Here is a 23,550-nt window from a genome sequence, read left to right as displayed (position 1 = left end):
TAGAAAAAAAACTATGATATTATTTTGCAACGGAGCGAATCGTAATGTTTAAAAATTGCTCTTTCTATTTTCAGCTGTGTAAGGTGGTGGCTTTACATGTAAAGTTAACGTTTTTTTTCTTTTCAGTGCGTGAAAATGTAGAGGAAAAGACGCAAATTCCTCATATTCCAAATAAATTAAACACGAATACAACATGACTCACAGTGACATGAAATAAATCTGAATATGATACGCACATCTGTCCTGCAATATTTTATCAAGCATTTAAAAAGCAAATATCATTAATCTTGTCTGTCTGCGTATTGAATGAAGGCTTCAATTGACGTCATACGCATCCAATCGGATTGTACAGGTTTGCTTTCAAGGTCAGTGGACTAAAAGCGGACTCCAGAGTTATTGAGTCATTTTGACGTGTTTAGAATCCAGATTGAACCAAGATAAATTACAGTATAGCCTGGGTACCATCCGGAAAGTAGCTTGCACCAGCGTAATTGTACGCTATTTAGAGTCGCTTCTCTCTCTGACATTTATCATACACTAACGTTATATACAGTCGCTAGCTCTGACATTTATCATACACTATACACAGTCGCTTCTAGCTCTGACATTCATCATACACTATATACAGTCGCTTCTAGCTCTGACATTCATCATACACTATACACAGTCGCTTCTAGCTCTGACATTTATCATACACTATTTACAGTCGCTTTTGTGCTGTTCTAACGGGTAGCAGAAGCGAACATAAGAGCGAATTACTGCCCGCATGGTAACCAGGCTAACATACACGTGAATTAGGAAGCCATTATAGCCTGAAATGTAGTCTTCAATGAAAAATCGATTTCCAGATGTTAGCTTTTATATCAATCTTGCAGCAGATCTAATGTCCAATGCTGATGGCAAGGCAGTTTCTATGAGAAAAAAATTCCCAACATATCGCGGGAGTCTGACTGGATATTGTGTTAGTGCATAGATAGATCTGCTTGGGAAAAAGTGTGTAACTGTCCTTGTTATCAGAGTGGTTTACATTGAGCGCTATCTAATTGATTGCTGTAGTAATTGTAAGATCTTCCCTGATGGTCTTAGAATCTAAATGTGCTTTTCATGTACGCCAAAAATAGTTACTCAAGCAACTGGATATGGTTTTGAAACGGTCAGACGTTTCGGATAGAATCCACTATCCTTCGTCAGTGACACTGAAGAGATCTGTAGTCTCCCTGGCGGGTTCTACATGTCCTTAGAGAGGGCTGATAATGCGTTTTTTCTGGTGCCATGTTCCTTCTATCGCCCTCGATTTCACATGTCATGGGTCAGTGGTCAGGTCTATCATGTTATCAGACAAAGAGCACATTATTAGTCAAGAAAGGTCTGATAGTATCTGATATGAAGGCTACTTTCTGTGCCCAATTTTTGAGCAATGGAAATAAATCATGGAACTAAATGTCCTTTTTCTGTTGCAACGTTCGTTCGATTAAACTGCCCTCTATTTCACATGGGTCACCGGTCAGATCTCACGTTATCAGAAAAAAAAGCACTTTATCAGTTCAAAAAAGGTCTGACTCGTAGTGTATGATATATACATATGAAGGTTACTTTCCGTGCCCAATTTTTTTAGTCAACTGCAACAGACCATCCCTAGATTTCTGCCCCAAGGAAAAGAGAGTGTAACTGCATACACTATGCAAGCACGCCACCTTGCAAGTGGTCTTTGAACTGCAGCAGCACTACCATTCTTAAACATCTCATCTTTCCACTTCCTCTTGTTGTGATCGATGTAAAATGTCAAGCGTGTTTTATTCTACTCATCAAATATTTTTCAGACATAATGGTGCAAAAGCATTAGACCATGAAATACCCTCAAAGATGAATACATTTCATTACACGCAACATTAGTTTTAAAAACTCTATTTTAATTGAAAATACATAGAATAACACAAATCAATGCAGTTTCAATAGATTTTTAATTCTTCACAAATATTTATTGAATCAGTGATATGCTTTATGTTTAGTTTCCCTATAACGTTGCACGTATTGCCTAAATGAGAACATTTCCTTAATATTATTAGTTTATCACATAATGTGCACAAAATTTTCACAGCAGCCACTTAAAACAGCATACAATGTTTATGTACAAGTCTAATGACATTTCATGTCTTAAGACTTAACTACACTGCTTTTTTCTGGTACGAATCGTTTTCATTACCCTTCAAATTGTAATTATGAGCAGCAATTATGTCATAACAGCGGATCAAAATGCCAGGAAAAGTTAGATTTTACAAACACAATGAAAATGTTTATTCATGGTGTGAACATACAATGTACTCGCATTTATTACATACTTGATTTTGTAAAACCACTGAAGTTGGGACATGGTTATCCATCCAAATCCTGTCACTAACATTCAACATAGTCAGGTTGTAATATAACCATTGTATACTAAATATCACTTAATGTTCCATAAGGTTTCGAGTTGCATCTGAACAGGTCTGCCATGACACAGAATTTCCTAGCACGATGGGTGGTCATACAGTTGACAGTGTACTATTGCTCTTGTGTATTGAAGAATCAGTACCAGTAGTATATGTACGAAATATTGTCCACAGTCTAAGGCTGCAGCACACTGGGCAAATACAAAATTACTTCACACAAGTGAGACTCTAAAAACATAGCACTGGATTCTTATATCATCTGGAAATACAGGGAAATGCACATTGTATGTAGAGTAATACTGTTCTCTCTCAACTGTTAGTATGGGGCTATAACATTGTCCTTGCTTGTCAAGTTCTATATATGTATTGGTTTGTAGCCGGCTCAAATCTCATTTGTTGCAGCTGTGAAGTCTCTGCAGAGAGGGGCCAGGTACAGCCATGGACAGCAGTTTGCGTTACACAGACTAATTGGTTTGACTGGTAACTAACTACATTATATGTTTTTCTTTATTTCAGCTCCACGTCTTTTCCCATTGTCTTTCAACGCAAATACACTTGTAACTTTAAAGTTCTCTTCTAGTCTGAATTGACTACATTCAAACCTTCAAAATTCTTTTGTAAGAGTTGGAATGAGTCTTTTTCAAGTCACCCTTATGAAATTGTGACATTTTGTAAATATCATTATAAACAGGGTAGAAATTGGTTGATAACTTTTTAAAAGGTGAAAGACCGCAACATTTAATGGAATTTCAGAGTCTACCATTCAGTTGTTCTCAAAAATAATTGCTATCTTTCAAGACTTTTACCAGCAGCAAAACTCCCACTCAAAATAAGAAAAATATTTTTGGGGGTTTACCTGTATGACACCAAAACAAAAACCACTGATCTGTTGATTTTGTAAGCTGTATTTTTTCACACTTGATGCAGGACATGGGTATATATCTAGACTAATACAAGAGGCCTACTTCAAGAAAGTTCACATGATTCATATTCATCAAATTGAGAAATATCCTCAATAATACAAACTCTCAGAATTTGCAATTTGCTATATACAACCCTTCCCTAAGAAGGTCAAGAAAATGGAAAAGAAAAGTTTAATAGAAAGAAAGCAAAGAATTGGCATAAAGTTAACAAAAGCATACTACTGTACAAGCTTTCCGGTGTGAAAGAAGGCTATAGAAAAGAAAAGTAAGGAATGGAAAAAAAAGCTTAATAGTACAAAAGAAACTGAATGATAAGTTGCTTAACATTCATGAAAAAAATCACACCATTAGAATTATTGAAAATAAATAAAATGTTTTCAATTTTCTGCCTGTACAACTAAACTTTCACATCTCTCCCCGGTCTTCTCTGTTTATCAAAAAGTTTCAAACTAAAAGAAAATATGATCCTCTTTTCAAAACATCTACCTCTAGCAACTGTACAGTGTATCAGAACAAGAACATCACTTTCCAACACTTTACAGGCACTTTCACTTCGTAGTCCATGCAACTGCTTACAAACCTTTTCTAGGGATAGGCAATGGCTTTTCTTTTCTAAATATTGCAACTTTTTCAAAATTGCTCAGTTTCCACACACTTAGAAGCTATATTGTCATTCCTGCTACACCAACTGTAGTATCAAAAGTTATATGCCTTTTAGTATACCAGAATATCGTCTTTAACTATGCATATCCACTGTCGTAGGTGTCCGTAAAACCGCGTGCTCCGCTTGACGACATGCTCGTGGTCTCGCTGTAAAGACTTCCGTCCAAGTCCGCCATGGAGGCCAGACTCCTGTCTTCGCTCAGAGTTGAACGACTACCTATCGTGCTGGTTCTCCGGTACCCTTCCTCCGACTGCGCCCCCCGGGCCCCCTCCCCAGTCCACTCTCCTTTATGTTTTGCCCCTTCACGAGAAATCTCCTGGCTTTTTTCCTTGCCGTCAGTCTCTTCTTGTATGTCCTCGGATTGCAACCTTTCTGAGCTCGTCAGCGACAGGCCGTCCTCCTCGAAAGCACTCTTCATCCTACCGCGTACGGAACTGTCCGAGCCTTGTACCCATCCGAACGTCGTGTTGGGTGAGGATCGTTGCTCGCTTGAATCTTCCGGAGGGGGCTGCAACCGTTTGACGCTATCTATAGAACTCTGGGATTCGCTACTCTCAGATTCGCTACTGGCTACGTCCTGTGAAACCTGCCTCTCCGGTTGACTCTTACCCATGGAGATATTTTCACTGGACAGCTTCTCCCGATTTCTGCACAGACAAATAAAGAAATATTTGATGCTCTTATGATCAATGCACACAGTTTCTTGTAGTCAAACAGCTACAAAAATATCAAAACAATCTATCCAGGCATTATTGAGTTATGCTGTATGTCCACAAACACACAAACATTACACACACACAAATGCTACCAAAAACATAACCTTTGGTTCTAAATGAACTAAGAAAAACCTTAAGAGAACCAAAACATATAAGGACCTAAGAGTTTCCCAATCTACTACCGGATACGTTTAAAGGAAGGAAAGACTGATTAAAAGTTCTTTGAACATTGTATTTAAAATACAAGGAAAAACTGCTTCATAATGGCATTGATAATAAGTTTCCAGCAAACAATTTTGGTATACATTACCTGTGGTATCCCTTCCCCTCTAGTTTACTGTAGAGCTTGAGTATCTGGTTCTCCATCTGCTGACATATCCTCTTCAGGGAGTTGTACTTCTGCTCCATGGCCTGGAGCTGTCCACGGGAGAGGCTCTTCACACTCTCCAACATGCGCTTCTGCTCCAGCCCCACCACCTCCCTGTTTCCCAGCATCTCCTCCAGCTCCGAGATTCTCCGCTTAGCCATCTCCCGTTCCGTTCGCTCTGTGTGGAGGGTCTCTCTCAAACCTGGGACATGAAGGGACAAGATTAGAATTTGTATTCAGCCTGCTTCCTATTGAAAAAAAAAACACTGCTTGTCCTATCAAATAAAGCATAAATGTATCTATAAAATTAAAATTGAAGTTTGACATTGAGAGACAAGCATCCTCATGTATTTGAGTTTACTTTGTTCAACACTGTATTGTACTATGTATCACTAGACTTTTGGCCAGCCTAAAAATTACCAGAAAAAAAGATAATCCCTACCTACGGACCCCAACTTTTTTCATGACTGAAACTGGAAACACAAAACTTTTTTTTTCCTGGGCCTTAATGTTTCTGTAGCAGGGTATACTTTTACAGGGAGGGGCTGCTGGCCCTTTCCCTTAAGGTGCTTAAGGCAACTCCTGGAACATGGGGCCCCCACTCTACATCCCTTCCAAAAGACAAGTGTAGCCCCAATTATAGACAGGCATATCTACCAATTATTGTTCAGTTTGACAATCCTTTCCAGTTTCTTTCCAAGAATGACCAGCTCACCTGCTAGTTCTGCCTTGGCAGCAGCCAGCTGAGCGCTACAGTTGGCCTCCTTGTTGTTTGTAAACTTCATCAGGTCCAGTCTGTCGTCATACTTCTGTTGGAGTTCACCCATCAGCAACAGTTGTCTGTAGTAACACACAACAATGTTACACAGTGTCAGTGTGATGGGTGCTGACTTTGGGTGAAAATGAGAAACTAGCTTTGGTAAGGGACTCCTTCTTAGACTGACGTAAAGCTGTTGATCATGAAATACTGTGTTTTAGGAGAGCCACACTTATTGATAGAAGTCAAAGCCGACAATAGTATACATTGTACCATTTAGTAGATTAGACACTACCATAGTGCTACATGTATGTATTACACTATTTTCTACTTAGTCTTTGAGAGTGTACATGCAATTAGCCTTCGGGCATGATTTTTCAAATGAAATGTTATTGATAAGAATAGGGGTCCTTCCTGGTGTGAGTGGATCAAACCTTTAAGATGAATTTGGTTTGTCAATGATGGTAAGACATCCAGGTGGGACATTGATCTAATACCTGCTCAGTCACTGATGAAAGTTAGTGGATGCTATCTGAAACATCTGACTCTTCAGAGGATTTATCCAGTTGCTTGATTTATTTTTGCATTGTATTGCATTACATGCTATCAGCATGGTTTACGTAGCTTGTAGTTACGGACAGAAACTGATGTGTCACGCCACAAAGTGATCAAAGATTTGAAAGATTGCCAAATTTTTTGTCCTTTGCTGTCTTGCAAATCATACATCCTAAATCATGAAATCAAGTGTAACACAAATCCAATTTTGGCCACTGTATTGTTGCTCAGCTCTTGTGTGACGAAGCTGGTGTGTTACACGGTTATACTGGCTAGATAGATATAGATATAGATAGATCTAGTGCCTTATGTAACACAAACAAATAAAAAAAAGAGTGCTTACCTGTTGAGAGCCTCCACCTGTTGTCTGAGGTCCTCTGTCTGAGCGACCTTCTCCGCCATGTCACACAGCTCACTCTCCATGGTGAACAGACGAGCGCTCGACGCCTTCAAGTCTTTCTTAAGTCTCTCCAGATGTTCCTCCTTAGCTGCCATGGACAGTTTCAAGTCTTCAACCTGTTAGCAAGGACAACATGGGGAATTTTTAGATACTTGTTTTCAAGGCCATTTATGAGACTTCTATACCTACTATTTTTTGGTAAAAGAAACGAAAACCATTCAAAGAAGTTTCTACATTTATATTTTGTTTATTGTTTATTCAATTGGCTGATATAGGCAGCCAAGGTTGCCCAACTAGCCTTCGCTATTAATTCAAAACATTCATCCAGACTGAGGAACATAAGTAACACTGAAACATGCCTTAATTGTGGAAAAGGGTACAAAAAAGTGTGTTTTTCTAATGAATAATATACTGTAATTGGGCTCATGGATCTAGGAATAGCCACACATGTATATGGGAAAACCATTGGTAACGAGTTCAAAGTCATTTGTAACCTGTGCATGTAGAAAAGAATGTCAGCTACATTTGAATGATCAAGAACATAAAAAAAACAGTCTAATTAGCAGTATGCAACAGCAATTATTGATATCAAATTCTAACCTGTGCATGTAGTCTGTCCTGCCCCTGTTGGTACTGCCTGGTGTTCAGCTGTAGTTCTGCATCTTTCCTCTCCAGCCTCTCCATCAGGTCCTTCCTCTGCTCCCACAGCTGTCTCAGCTCTCCCTTCTGACTCCCGATCTCCCTCTCCTGCAGTTGTAACTGCAACAGTTGGGGGAAAGTTGAAGACAAAATTACTGTAAATGCAAACTGAAAAATGTAACTGAAAAAGTAACTGAAAAAGTTCGCGGGGATTTAACTTTGCCGTAGTGGGAAAAGGGACTTTTCGTGGTGGTTTTAAGTTCGCGGTAGCACCATGCACCCTAGTCTCTTACTGCCATGGAAAAATGTTTGCGGTGCTTTTAAGTTTGCGGTGAAGCGGCCACTGCAAAAACCGCGAACATTGAACCACTGTGAAAGTTTCTGCATTTACTGCACACCTATTTCTGTTTCGAGCACCTATTTCTCTGTCGCGCACCTGTTTCTGTCGCGCACCTGTTTCTCTCTCGCGCACCTGTTTCGCTCGCGCACCAGCTTCTCTCTTGCTCCTATTTCTCTTTCCCCTGTTTCTCTCTTGCGCACCTGCTTCTCTCTTGTGAAGCTGTTTCTTTCTTGCACATCTGTTTCTCTCTTGGGCACCTGAAACAGGTGCGCGACAGAGAAATAGGTGCTTGAAAGAGAAACAGGTGCGCAAGAGAGAAACAGATGCGCAAGAGAGAAACAGATGCGCAAGAGAGAAACAGATGCGCTAGACAGAAACAGGTGCGCAAGAGAGAAACAGACGCACAAGAGAGAAACAGATGCGCAAGAGAGAAACAGATGCACAAGAGAGAAACAGGTGCGCAAGAGAGAAACAGATGCGCAAGAGAGAAACAGATGCGCAAGAGAGAAACAGATGCGCAAGAGAGAAACAGGTGCACAAGAGAGAAACAGATGCGCAAGAGAGAAACAGATGTGCAAGAGAGAAACAGATGCGCAAGAGAGAAACAGATGCACAAGAGAGAAACAGGTGCAGAAGAGAGAAACAGATGCGCAAGAGAGAAACAGATGCGCAAGAGAGAAACAGATGCGCAAGGGAGAAACAGATGCGCAAGGGAGAAACAGATGCGCAAGAGAGAAACAGATGCGCAAGAGAGAAACAGGTGCACAAGAGAGAAACAGATGCGCAAGAGAGAAACGGATGCGCAAGAGAGAAACAGATGCGCAAGAGAGAAACAGATGCACTAGACAGAAACAGGTGCGCAAGAGAGAAACAGATGCGCTTCGCCATCAGCACTTTGACTATGTTTTTCAGAATACTTGTCAGTAAGGAGCCCCATAACATTTACAGCTCCATCGTCCCTGTCCATTCTACCCACACATATTCAACTAGATTATCCGATTCCTTCAGTTTTAAACTACCTAAGCCCAAAACAAACTAAAAAAAACGAACTTTTCTCTACCGTGCCATCAGTCTATGGAATGTCCTACCGCCACACATCAAATCCCTGCCAAACATTTCACGATTTAAAACGGCAATCTACCATCATGTATTCTCAAGTTGATAGTTGTTTTTTTTATGATTGTGAATGTTTTTATCTGTTATGTATATATATACAAGTATGTTTGTGGTGTATCTGTTCGAACCCTGGAAGACTAGCCCTACGGGCTAAAGGGTATCTTAATAAAGGAATAAAGGAAGACAGAAACAGGTGCGCTAGACAGAAACAGGTGCGCAAGAGAGAAACAGGTGCGCAAGAGAGAAACAGATGCGCAAGAGAGAAACAGATGCGGAAGAGAGAAACAGGTGCGCAAGAGAGAAACAGATGCGCAAGAGAGAAGCAGGTGCGCCAGACAGAAACAGGTGTGTGAAAGAGAAACAGATGCGCAAGAGGGAAACAGGTGTGCTAGACAGAAACAGGTGCGCAAGAGAGAAACAGGTGCGCAAGAGAGAAACAGGTGCGCAAGAGAGAAACAGGTGCGCAAGGGAGAAACAGATGCGCTAGACAGAAACAGGTGCGCAAAAGAGAAACAGGTGCGCAAGACAGAAACAGGCGCACAAGAGAGAAACAGATGCGCAAGAGAGAAACAGATGCGCAAGAGAGAAACAGATGCGCAAGGGAGAAACAGATGCGCAAGAGAAAAACAGTTTTTCAATTTCTTGGAATGTCAACCTCTCAACATATTTATTATATAGGCCCAATAATTTGTACCGGGTAGAGTCAAAACTGCTCAAGAAGACCACTCATGGACTGATAAAATCTGTACTATGTGGACAGGTGGTCACTATAGACTCTTAATTGCTTTTGACCATATGGAGGCGGGAAGAAGACGTTTTACTAAAAAAAAATTTCAGTGGTTTTAAGTTTGCGGGGAGGAGGTTATTGCAAAAACATTAAACCACCACACAAACATACATCAGCACACAGGGTTCTCCCCAGAATTTTTTAGTATAGTGGAGGGGCTGCCAAAAATAACCCGACCCAACGTGGAGCGCTTTCATGAAAATGGGTTCATTTTGCAATGACAGAGGATGTCAAATTCTACAAGTAGTACAAGTATAATATATTATTGTGATTCCTTTGTTGTGAAGTGGCAAAACTACTTTTGTTTTGATCATCGCCCATTCACAAGTTTTTGCAGACAATGCCCACTGGAAAAGTGATGCCACTTGGCACAAAAGTCTGTGAATTGTCATTCATTTTAGCAAGGAGGTTAAGAAACACACTAAATTTGAAAAGCAGTATAGTGGACCTGGGCTAGGAGTATATTGGAGGGCCTCCGCTATTCCATCCTCTGGGGAGGACCCTGAGCACACATACCTGATCCTGCATGGCGACGTTCTGTTCCTCCATGGCGCGGGCCTTGAAGGTTTTCCCGAGCAGGCGTCTGTTCCGCTGGGCGTGTAGATCTCGCTTGTGCCTCTCAAACAGCAGCTGGTTATGGAGCAGCAGGAGCTGGTCCTTCAGAATGGTCACCTCATCGGCAGGAGGCGCTCCTGTGAGTGAGTCACATTTCAATGACAGGGCTCAAAATGCTTGTTTCTGTATACCTGCACTGGTGCAGGTAGCATTGAAAATTACCTGCACCAGACAACTTTATCTGCACCACCCTGAATTTAGGAAGTATGGATCATACTAAAATTGTCCAGGAACCATTGTTATTTTTTTCTTTTATACTTTCCCAGTAAGGGTTTGGTGAGGGTAGACACCAAAAATACCTGCACAGCTCCAATTTTACCTGCACTAACCTGCATATGCAGGTGGTATTTTGAGCCCTGAATGACTTAAATCCTTTCCACATCACATTCATAAGGTTTATACATGTAGGATGGCCTTCTCTACACAGCTGTACAAGCACTAAAGCAGGGTTTAGTCCACTGTTAATGGTGTGTGTTTAACTACCTGGCACTTTCCAATGAATGCTGAGTTCTAAGCAGCATTCTCCATTTCTAAAGTCTTTGGTATGATTGAACCAGTAACATACCACATGCAAGGTAGGCACTTAGGAGGAAATTGGCACAATAACATTTACCAGGGGTAGATAAATTTTGAGTCCTAAAGAAGAAAGCCAAGACCACAACCCAGGTTTCAATAGTTCTTTGTACTTCCAACAAGACTGCACATACACGAGACATACACAGATTTAAAGGAAAGGAACAGTACCTCCAAAATGTGTCCAGTTGATGGAGTCCATGTTGACCAGTGGAATTCTGCTGAGTTCCTTGGAGTGGACATCCCCTCCCAGCTGGATGTGTCTATCTAACACTTCTAAAGGAGAAACCTCACTAAACATTGCCACTACACTGTCCCTCTGTGAGGGGTGAGGACCCTTCTCCTCCCCGTCAGCAGGAATGGCATGGTCCAGACTGTGTTCTCCTTGTCTCACGCCAGGTAGAAACTGTAGAGCCAGCGGGATCAGGTGCTCGTAAGGTTCCGTGACAGTCTGTGTTACGGAGTCACGCACTTTGTGTGGCGTACTTGTGTCCATTCTGGCCTCCTCTTCCTGAATGGGTGTGAAGCCTTTCTCTTTCTCCTCCAGTTCTTCTTGAAGTCTTTGCTGCACTTTTTCTTGCTGAAGTTCTAGCACTCCAACCCTTTCACAAGTCTTTCCTTCAAAGCTATTGTCTTGGGTTAGCGGCTTTTCTACATCCTCAGGCAATGAGTCTGTAACAACATCATCTGAGGTGTCCGTGACCGAAATGTCCATCACGCTTCCGTTGGACTCATCTAACGGAGGGATCCTCAGCTTGGCGAGGTTGGCTGGCCTCTTGAATGCACTTGGCACGTTTGGGCTGATCATTGCTGAATCGGCGGGCACAAATATCTCACCTCTGGTCAAGGGCGGATACGACTTGTACCTCATCCTGGGTAGCTCCGACGGGTCTACTATGGTGTCCGACGTTACGTGACCGCGGATTTGTTTCACCCTCGCCATGAAGGTGGCAGCGGACTTGGCAGTGTCGTAGGATATCAGGTTGGAGTCTGATTGGTCAGTTTGAAACTGGTCGGAGATCTCCTGTTGGCCGTCCTGGTCAGGCGTGACCAATCCTTCCTGGGGATACCTGGCGGCTCCTGGGGGTCAGAGGTCACAGAAAAAATCACCAATGAGGGAACCACAACAATAAAATAGAAATATACTACTAGTGACAAGTGGCCCTGTTATTACTAGAATTAGGTATGAATTCTGAGAAAAGCTAAAAGAGACATTTTCATGCTGACATAAAGAAATCTTTGCTAAAGTTATGTGGAAATGAAATACATGTGTAGTATTTCTCACCATCAGGAGTTTTTCCAAATATCTACTAGAGAGAGCTAACCTTCCTGACCACCATTACAAGAAACGCTTCACTCCCGTGGTATTTCCCAAATAAGTACCAGTAAACTAGCCTGGAATCCAGCCGTCTTGTGCTTTGGTCGCTCCCCTGAGGTACGCTTCCTGCCAATACGACTGGCCTTTGTTACCATTCGAACGATCGGCATTTGAATATTCGCAGAAAATTCTGATTGGCTGAATTATGGATGGTTCAAGCGCTCGTTCGAACAGCCGTACCATTATCATCAACATGACCACCGCGTCAGACGTTCATAATGCCTGAACTACGCAGCAAATTACCCGGAATTTCTTCACTAAAACGAGCAAACAAAGACCTTAGAGGCTTTTCTCAACGGAAAGGATGTTTGAATAGCGCTATTGCCAACCGAGTGTGGCAAAAGTTTGATTTATCAGATCGTTCCAATAGTCTCGAAGAAGATGGGTCGTTGATGATGATAGAACGCCTGTTCGAACGAGCGCTTGAACCATCCAAACAGAAATCTTGCAGAAAATCTCTGCGAATATTCAAATGCCGATCGTTAGAATGGTAACGAAGGCCAGACGTATTGGCAGGAAGCGTACCTCAGGGGAGCGACCAAAGCAAAATACGGCTGGATTCCAGGCTACCAGTAAACGTTTTACAATTTGAGCTTTAAGAAGTAAGCGCAAGGTAAATTGAGCTTTGATCAAAACATGAAAGTGTTGGAAGAAATCTCAAATTGTAGACCTATAGATTCTACCAACACAGATGAGCTTTCATTCGAATATGTACCAGTAAAGATTGCTAGTTGAGAGAGTACTGTACCTGTGAGATTAGCAGTTGTGTTGTGGAACTCATCCTCTGGAGTTCTCACTGCAGCTTGGCTGGACTGGCCTTTATCTGTGATCTCACTCACCTCCAGATTAGCAGCATCTACAAAAGCAAATAGGAAAATTTACCACCTATGGCCATTTTTACCTGAGCACCAGAAGAACCATCGATATTTTTAGTGTTGGAATTACAAAGTCTTTAAAACCTGTTTCCATTATGTCCGGGTAGTTGTTTATCATAGCATAATGCAGACAGTAACCTTACCTACTAGTAACAATCCTAGAACACTGTTACATCACCAATGCTTCAAGAATGTCTTTCATGTTTCTTAGACGTTAGATATAAAGAGGAATGCTCACCATCTAAGTCTTTCTCTACATCTAGACCTGCGGAAGATAACGGCCCAACAACTTCCAGGGAAGACCCATGTTCCGACAATTTCTCTACAACTTGGCTCAGATTCTCAGGCGTTAAGATGTCCTTAGAATTTTTCCCGTCATCCTCCCTATCCTGGGAGTGGAACGTTCCTGCACACTGCTGGCCTTCCGTTAGGTCCAGTCCACTTTGGGGAACCTTGGGGAAGGGAGGGGTGTCCTGTACTGATGACAATTCTGCAGTTAGTGGGGCACTTTGACTTTTTCCTGTTGTACCCGTGCCCCCACCAAAGTCTTCTCTTGTCAATGGCGATACAGGTGTAGAATTACTGGGGGAAAGTTCGGGCAGTTGTCCTTGGGGAGCACTAAAAAATCGCTGAAATATTTGAGTTCGCGACCTCGGAGACAAGGGGGGCTTGGACATGAGATTTTCCTTGCTGGTCTTTTTGGGTGTGGAGCCTTGTCCGGATGCCTCACCCCCTACGGTTGGGGGAGACTCAGAGGGAGTGGCCATGGGGGTGGGGGTGTTCGCGGCAGAGGAGAGCGCAAAACTGTGGTGCAAAGCGGATGACGAGGTCAACTCAAGATGGCTGCTGGCCGGGGACATTCCATGGGAGTGTGGAGGGGTGGACAGCCCGCAGATGTTGGAGGGGCTCCAGAATGGAGGAGAATCTTCCGCAGTGTTCAGCTTCTGGGAGGAAGTCTTCTCCTTCTTGTGGGTTTCATCTACAAGACTGGCTTCTAAGAAATGGACAGAGACACAAGGAAAGCAAAGATTTGTACATTTTCTTCAACTTCTAAAGCAACACATTTGAAACAGTATATTTAGTGGTTATCATTTTTGCCCTAAAGAGACCTGTAAACAAACTATTGAAATATGTCATTTAAGAACAAGTAAGTAGTATAAAAGTAACTTCAATATGCAAACCACTGCAATACTTTGTATATTTTGGTCCGACTACATGTACATGTTTGTGTGTACAGCATAGCAACCTTCACTTAACGTTCACCACCATCTTTTAGTCAACTATATCTCTCACCAACTTTGCTCAGTGGCTACGAACTAGAAGAGGTCTCTTGGCCTTGCACTAAGCAAATTTATGTGGAAACTAGAAAGGTAACATTTGCAAGCAAATATATAATGTTTACCTTCACATGCTATAGTCTAATACTGACAACTGTTATGTTTATTCTTGTACAATACATCTATATATCTAGTGACCCGAGCCCCTCTAGCTCTGTACTAAGCCATTTGCTACATTATGTAACCAAACACCACTGGGGGCCTGCTACTTTACTGGTAACCATGGTGACAGCCATCTGGTCTAGGTCGTTGACCTTATTTGTTTGGAGAAGAAGAAATAGAGCAAAAACAATATGTTTACCTTCCATGAAGGTATACAATACATAAAAACTTGCGCCCACACTGACCTGCACTTGGCATAGGTGAGAAGGAGTAGTTGAGAGAAGTGTTGAGTTGGGAGGGTTCCCTGGATATGGGGCCTGGCTGTCGAAGGGGCGCGGCCACGGTGTCCCGCCCCGACTCCAGCGGATCCAGACACACTTTGGCACATTCTATCACAATGTCATGGGTCTCCATCTTTCTCCACCTGGACACAATAGAAACATTGTGTCATTTATCACTATGAAGATTTTCAGTTCATATGTATAACTAGTACAGCTCAGGATGAGTAAACATTCTTGCATCTGAACTTGGCACAAAAACTTTGGGAAACTTGACTTAGTCTAATGTTATCTCTGTGCATACTTTATAAAATGTAATGGATTACATATCACTGGAATATTACAATGATATTCCACTAGTTTTGACCGTACATGGATGGGGTGAGTACGAGAGCTACTTATCTGTGTACATGTAGGTAGAAAAGGAAAAGTGCCAAAATTTCCAAGAGATACGATTGACCAAACTCAAGTGTCTGAACTTTTTTTGCTGTGTGTATATATCATGGGCTCACATCTCCATCACCATTGACATCACCATCGTTCACAATGGTAAACCAAGAAGAAGGGAGATCTTCAATTTGCACTAACAATGCTAATACGAAACCCATTAGTTCATACAAACACCTTCAGGTCATCTTACCTGTTTGTTTTTGTTTCCTCTTCAGATGAGGATATGATGAGCAGTGGGTGCATCCTTACTCTCTCCAACATGGGCTGCAGAAATGGAAAATAACAGCAAAACTTACTTCAATATTTCTCCAGGGAAAACAGCCTGACTAAACCATGCTTCTAACCATGCTTCTATGGAACTTCAACTCCATAGTGACAGTTTGTGTTGGGAAAAAAATAGGCAAAAACACCCCAAAGAAATATATGCAAAAGGGCCCAAAGAAAAATTTGCTAAATGTGAGTATACAGACTACAAATCAAACGGTATCCTTGATTAAATCTTTCTATGTTTTTTTTTTTTTATAATGATTTATTGAGAGCAATACTTTGTATCAATACAGTCGCAGCCCGAAGACTGAATTGATGTTACGATATACAAGACTATTTCTGACAGAAAAAAATGCACAAAACACAAAGACAAATTCATCATCTTCAAAGAGAGAATGACATGAACAAAGAAAAGAGTTCCTACCTTTATGGTGTACTCAAACACATCGATGTGGTCCCTGGTGCTGTAGTAGGCTCGGAGGTACGCCAGGAAGTTACATGGGTACATACTGTACAGCCGGTGGAACAGGGCATACACAGCAATGTGCAGGTGCAGCAGGTACACATCTGGGATGGGACCTGGGGACAGAAACACCTCTCGTTTATTGTTCTGTTGGGAAATATATTGTCTTTGTTCTGGCATTTCTTTCTCTTCTTCTCCATACAAAAAGACAAAATGATATTGTATGTACATAATGCTTTTACGTTTAGGGACAGACCAGTGTTCTAGCCAACCTGAATTTTTTTCCATCCTCTAAATTTTGAATTGAAATCCTGTTGAAGGCGTGACAATCCTAGGGGGGGCCGGGGGTACGCTATCCAGAAAAATTTTGCAACCTAGACCCTCTGAAATGCTGTTTCATTTATTTTGAGGGGCAATCTTTGATGGTAGACTCAGCTTGGTTCAATTAAAATTTTTAATGCCAATTATTTTCCTTCACAGTGGACTGAAGGTGCAAACTTTTTGTCCATCCCAGCAGCAAAATTCCATCAAAGGACAGAAGGACGGACACTGTCTAGAACCCTGGGACAGACTGATAGCTTCTTACTTGATTTTTCATTTCTGACACAGTAGTGAAACTTGGTACATTGATACATATATAGATGTTGAATGCGAGCAAAGAAAACAAAGCAAAAAGGACAGATGACATGTAGAGCATTGCGAAGGCCGTACCAGGTTTGTTTGTGTTCCATGCAGCCAGCCTACTGAAGACTTCAAATATACTGGTGAGGTACGGAGCGATGAGCGCAGGCACCATGGGCAGCAGGGTGGTGATGATCAGCACACCACTCATCACATTAGGGATGTCCGTCTCACGCTGGAGAGGGAACAGATAGAAAAAAACATTGTTTAGTTGAAAATGGAAAAATGAAAAATGGAGAATATAGTTATGGGTATGTCTGTCTGTCTGTGTTTCCAGATTTTTGTAGTTTTGTAGATTTCTGAATTTGGTATTTGGGTAGGTGTAGGTATTGGGAAGACAAAGGTCAAGCTTGGGCCCCCTGGTATGTGACCTTGGCACTGCAGCAGAGATTCTGTTTTTTGTATCTTTTCATCTGGATGTACTATGGTCTTGTTAAGATTGTGTAAAGAATTTTTACTCATGTAATGTTAATAAAATGTAATGCCACAAACACACTTCAATTTAGATAAGGAAAAAATGCAACTATGGCTGAAGGTGCTGTCTACAATCACCCACAATATAACTGAAACATTCCAAAACTCTTTCCAGGTTAACCTTGCTTTCTGATTGACCTTGGATAGTTCGTACTGACCTTGAGAAGTTTGAGGAGGGTTGCCATGATGGAGTGCTGGGTGATCTTGTACAGCCATGACGGGTGTTTCCGCACCACATGTCCCAGCAGAGTCAGAGCAGCCAGCCGACTAGCCTGGCAGCCACGGGCCACATACTGCTGTAGCTTGGACAGCAAGTGCTGCAAAACAGCGACAAGGTCGGTTACAACAACCTTGGCAAGTACAGTATAACTCAATAAATATGTATCACTATCAAGCCCAATCAAAGTGAGAGCAGCTAGCCGACTAGCCTGGCAGCCACGGGCCACATACTGCTATAGCTTGGACAGCAAATGCTGCAAACAACGAGGTCGGTTAAAAGAACCTTGACAAGAACAGTATAACTCAATAGTCTTTCGATATGTGTCACTATCAAGTCCGAGCAGAGTGAGAGCAGCTAGCCAACTAGCCTGGCAGCCACGAGCCACATATTGCTGTAGCTTGCACAGCAAGTGCTGCAAAACAGCTACAAGGTCAGTTATAACTCAATGAATATGTATCACTATCGAGTCCATGCAGAGTGACAGCAGCTAGCCAACTAGCCTGGCAGCTATGGGCCACATACAGCTGCAGGGTACTGCTGTAGCTTGGACAGCAAGTGCTGCGAAACAACAAGGTCAGTTACAACAACCTTGGCAAGTACAGTATAGCTCAATAAATATGCATCAAGTTTGGAAAAACAAGTCTGCAGGACACCTCAGGTTCTGACAATGTGTAACAATGGAATGACTGCAGAACAGCAGAGCAACCTGAACTGTTCACACATATTATTCAGTATACCATGGGTGCAATATACAATAATTCTTTACACAGTGGTTTTATGTTTTACTGTGAGGTTTTTGCGGTGACTGCTTTAAAGAAACTTAAAACCAATGTTTTCATGTCACAATAACTTAAAAGCACTGAATCTAACAAGCGTGATCTATCCATTTCCTCTGTGGTGGAGGGCCACTTTTATGAGTAAGGCTTGTCATAGTGCAGTTTCAGCAACATTAAATCACCACAAACTTAAAGGCCCTTAGAGTACTGTACAGTGTATGAGTTACCTTATCATGTGGCTCCCTGATGCCCACTAACACCTCCAGGGCTGGCTGGTTGTTGGTGGCCACGTAAAACTCCACAAGGCAATTCAGCAGCCATGGTTCACGGGCTACAGGGAAAATCATCCACAAAATTACACATGTTGATTGAAAAAAGACTGAAAATGTACTGTAAATGCAGACATGTTCGCGGTTTTCGCCATGACTACTTCACTGCGAACTTTCACGAACATTTTTCCATTATGGCAAGAGACTACAGTCTATGGCACTTCTGCAAACTTAAAACCACCGCAAACACTACATTTTCCTGCTACAGCAAAAGTAAATCCCTGCAAACTTAAATGCATTTACAGTATTATTACAAAGTTGTGGAGTGTGAACAACTGTTACAACGCCTTCAAAGTTATCTTGTTAAAAAGCTAGGGCTTACCAACTAACATCACTAGTGCAAGCAAGTCAAAGCAACACCTTTTGCAATGGTAAAACTACCTTATCTGTTGAGCAGATCAAGTGACCTTTCCAACACCATGTACTACATTTTACTTGGCAAACCCTTGTGTCGTCTTGGTGCGAGAGCACTGCGCATATAACTTCATACTACTGTATTACTTCTAGAAATGATTATAAACATGTAAACTCACCAGTGTTAAGGTTTTCATGGATAAGGGCTTTGATTTCGTCAACTACATGGAGGTCAGGTGACGACAGCAGGCTAAAGAGCTCGCTGGCATCCACTTGTTTCTCAGTCATGGTCACGTTTGGATGCTATCTTACACTGATGCTCGAGGTTCAGCCCATTCTAAGATGCAAAAGTTCCTGAAAAAGACAAAATGTGTGTTTATTAATTAATTTCCTTTTTTATTACCAGCATCAAATTTATACTTCAAAACCTTTGGGAAACCTGTAGCAAAGATTCCACTGTTAACTTGTACCGCACCAGGCCCAGAGAAAGAAATATTATTGGAAGATCACCACAATGACAATCAGGGTTGGACGTAAATTTTTCTAAAATTTACATGTCCTATCGAGCAAGCACATAGAAAATTTACTTGCCCGAACCAATTTTTTATTTGCTCAGAATTTTAATGTTAGGACATACCGATTTAATTTCTTTGGTTCACGAATTCGCTCGCTCCTATTTTTTTGAAAAAAAAATAAAAATAAAAATTACCACTCAGCAAATTTTCACCATTATTGAAACCATTCACCAACTTTCTGGTGTAGCAAATTGCCCTTCATATTATAAGCTCCTTAAAATGTGGGTATTATTATTGCAGTTATATTTTTCATTCATGAAGAATGGGACAAACATAAAAACTGACACTACATCTGTAATTTTCAACAAACAGGTGCTGTTACTGTACAGTAATAGTGTTTTTGTACTTTTTTCAAGCTGAGAACTTTTTATTCTTCATGTTTTGAATCAGCCCTTACCTTTACCCCAACCATTTTACAATGTTTATTTTTATTTTCATTTCGCCCTTTCGCTCCATATTTTTTATGAAAAAATCCGTGAACCAAGAAATTAAATTGGTGTGGCCTTAAGTGCTTTTATATGCATTTTCACGAAATTTCAGCAATGGAATTCTTATCATGGCCTCTATTTTTCTATGTTCACCATTGCAAGTACATCAAAGTCTCACTGGATGGAAAAATCTTACTTGCCCGATCGGGCAAGTGGGGTAGGTCATGCACTTGCCCGATCGGCACTTTCATTTGACCTAGACAATAGGGCTAGTTGGCTTGTCAAACCTGACAATAGAGCAGAAGAACCCACGTGGTTCAACCATTAACACGTAAGAGGTGACTGACGCAAGAGATGGGAAGATCATCTTCTCAACCTACACAGTGCCAACCCTCTAAAGATAGAGGCTGCTGGCAAGCTGCCATCAAGCCTTCACATCTACACTAACAGGCAAGCATTTCTAACCCTCACCTGACAGGGAACAACACTCAATTACCCAGACAGTGAGTAATTACAAGGTAAGAACAATAATGCAAGGGTAATTAGAACAGCTGAAGGCATGGTAGCATCGATATCTAAAATGATGTTTTGTCTTACTCTTACTCTTAGAGAAAGGAAATCAAACCCAGAGAAAAAATAAAGAAGAGAAATTTGATAAAATGTACTAAGGAAGGAGACTGATCTTTCCTGAAAATCTCTGAAAGACTGGATGTTCCATCATGTAATTATCACTCAGGTCTGATGCAATCATGAGAGGAAAACTCCATATTAAATTATTGGCTATCTGCCAGTGGTCACCATGTAGAGGAAAACATCTGTTGAAACTCTAGAAGAAAGGCTGACACAGAATCAACACTACAGGAAGCCAGCAACACTGTGTGGCTCTGACCTGTAGATGAACCCACTGTACTTTGTATGCCAATCACATTGTACATTTGTACATGCGCATTTGATAACTTCAACAGACCTACTAGTCTACATACATTTCCAGAGACACCGGGATTGACACTGAGGACTTGGGAGCTAGCCTCTACCAGGCTTCGTGGTTTGGTGGTCTAATTGTAGAAATTGGTCAAATAAGAGTAAATAGTACACTAGGAGAGTCAGCCGGCAGAGTAGGGACATTCTCCAAACCAAAATGGACCTTCTCGGCCGGCTGACTCCCCTAGCATACGGTGACTCTATTTGTCCAATTTCGACAATTAGACCATCAAACAGCCTGGTAGAGGCTACTTGGGAGCAGCTATGAAAGACCTAGTGCTGTGGAAAGATGTTGTGCTTCGCCTTACCCCGCTCACCAAGGACGACAGATGATGATGATATATCAAAACAGCATAGGCTCAATAAAGTAGATAACATGATTAAATCGCAATATTTGAAACAGGTGGGAATGAAAAAAGGACCTTCTTAATAAATATGTTGGAATAATTTTGATACATCAAGGACAATTTTCACATTGCACTTTTCTCTGTCCATTGATTTTTCAAAATTTCTTTGATTTATTTCAACCAAATGTTTTTAGCCAGCATAGTTCTGAAGTATAAATCAGTGAAGTCTGTCACACCTTCATGTAGTCAGGGATGTCTCCAGGACCTATCCCACTTCCCAGGACAAAGATTTGCTTGTTGGAACAGATAAAAAGTTCATCTCATTTGTAAAAAAAATATATACTTCATGACCTGAAAATTTATGCAATTTTTGTTTGAAGATTAAAATGTCAAATTTAACAACAACAAAAAACAATGAGTGGGAAGGAAAAACATTTAGAGAAGGAGACAACCCTACACCTATATTTGATCCCCACATGTAGCTTGTTGTTGAACAAGAGTGAAAGTAGAAAGGTCATTGATCAGATGTTTGTGCATGTGAGAACAACATAAGCAGGCAAGAGTTGTAACGGACAAAGGTTGACTTATATATAACTTGAAAGCAAACACAAATCACATGTGGATGAGTTAATTGACACATGCAGATGCTGGTTTCTGGAAAAGGTGGGCTAGTCTAGTGGGGTGGATGGGCCCACTTCAATGGGCTACCCGTTCTGGGCTCCATCCAAGGTTGTTCATGGCGGTTGGGCATGTAATCATTCAGTAATGGAATTTCCACTTTGTCGATGGCAAAAACAGCTGTGGGTGATGAGCTAGGAGAATATTACTGCTAGTAGGATGGGGGAAGGGCAGCAGTCTTCCCTATCGGCCTAAGGAACTGTATGTTCTGTTCTAAAGAAGATACAGTTGGCTGTCCTAAATGGCTGTTCTAAATAAACATACATGAATGCCGGACATCAGTTCTGAATTTGACATTGTGGTATCATTGTTTCCCTTTTTTTTAATTCCTACTTGTATTCTCCCCTTCAATGTTAACGTTTTCCAGAGATGTAATAAATGTAATAAAAACAAATATGATAAGACAAAGTAAAACTTGACAGTTGTTCTAAGTTATAGTACCGTATGAGTTTGGGGACCCTCTGTTACATATATGAATACGTACATGTGGCAGTCATGCTATCATGGGCAAATATCCCTTTGTCCTAGTAACCTTTCCAGTGTAAATATAACTGTTTGTCCTAGAGGTCGGGACGTAGGAATGAGCTAAGGTCACAACAATGACAACAAAACTTGTATACAGACCAATTACAGCAAAACCTACACATCTACTCCTAAAAATAAACCACATACATAACCTATTTGTCAACAGAATTTGCCAGTCTCTCACTAATTAGTAGATTCTGTGCTATCTATTCAAGGCATAGCACAGAACAGAACGAACTTCAAGAAGAGAAGTGTAGAGTAGATCTGACACAGGCCAGGTAGGAGATTATGCTCCTAAAAGTTGCAGAAGCCAAACAGACCTGAAACAGGCTGCCAAACCCAAAACATTCACGGAGACAGCAACATCCCTCTGATGTCAAATGAATTGCTCCTACAGTTGGCCTTGACACCATGCCCTAGGGTGGTCAACAAATATGATGCTCGGGTGGCAAGCTGGCTTAGGCTTGCTGCATTCCTTAGCACTCATGTGATAACTTTATATCATAACTGTCAGGCTATGATTCTACCTCCTGGCAAAATATGAACAATCATTTCCCTCCCACTGGTGGCCATTTAAGGGGTTTGGGAAAGTATAAAATTTATTGGGACTGAGCTGTGATCTGCCCAATCTCTCCAAATGCCCGCAGCCGTAACATAGCTCTATAGGCCAGTATTTTGAAGAATCAAATATTCTCTAGATATCACAGCGGAAGATATCCCTTGAGTTGCAGGTAATTCTTTGGAGACATTATTATAATCTCACAGCGCTCACATATAATCTGTCAAGAGGGGGAGGGGACTGTAAATGTATGGAACATGTCCAGCATGCAAGAACATGACCGCGGCGAGGACACGTACACAACGCACACATTAACATTCCACGCCTGGAATTCACAGTAAATTGTACAGAGGACAGCCAAAATGTTTAGAAACCACACAGGAAGGTTGAAAACTGTTAAAACCGCTCGGAGGACGAGAGAACGAAGTCAAACCTGTTTATCCAAGCTGCACAGCAGACTTCGTCCGCCATGATGGTTACGGCACTACTCACGTGCTTTTTATCCGTCCGCGTGGAACTCCTTTTCTGTCTGCTCATATCTTAATCAATAAACTTCTTCTTCATATATCTTACACATCATGCAAATTATATA

The 23,550-nt window shown here is 41.4% G+C and overlaps 1 protein-coding gene across 1 annotated transcript; it reads right to left on the bottom strand.

Annotated features, from left to right (window-relative positions):
• Window positions 1–1,889: 1,889 nt before the first annotated feature.
• Window positions 1,890–23,524, bottom strand: LOC118420790 (hamartin-like). Its single transcript, XM_035827783.1, has 17 exons — window positions 23,392–23,524; window positions 19,045–19,219; window positions 18,410–18,513; window positions 17,345–17,503; window positions 16,743–16,887; window positions 15,993–16,147; window positions 15,492–15,565; window positions 14,819–14,997; window positions 13,373–14,128; window positions 13,008–13,115; window positions 11,053–11,961; window positions 10,210–10,385; window positions 7,412–7,570; window positions 6,755–6,927; window positions 5,815–5,939; window positions 5,043–5,301; window positions 1,890–4,663 (listed from the first exon to the last, which is right to left on the bottom strand). Exons 2-17 carry the CDS (start codon window positions 19,151–19,153, stop codon window positions 4,093–4,095), a joined length of 4,161 nt encoding a protein of 1,386 aa, XP_035683676.1. The 5' UTR covers window positions 19,154–19,219; window positions 23,392–23,524; the 3' UTR covers window positions 1,890–4,092.
• Window positions 23,525–23,550: the final 26 nt, after the last annotated feature.

Source organism: Branchiostoma floridae, chromosome 8 (genome assembly GCF_000003815.2).
Source record: "Branchiostoma floridae strain S238N-H82 chromosome 8, Bfl_VNyyK, whole genome shotgun sequence".
Lineage (NCBI taxonomy): Eukaryota > Metazoa > Chordata > Leptocardii > Amphioxiformes > Branchiostomatidae > Branchiostoma > Branchiostoma floridae.
This window is presented reverse-complemented; position numbering and strand designations above follow the sequence as displayed.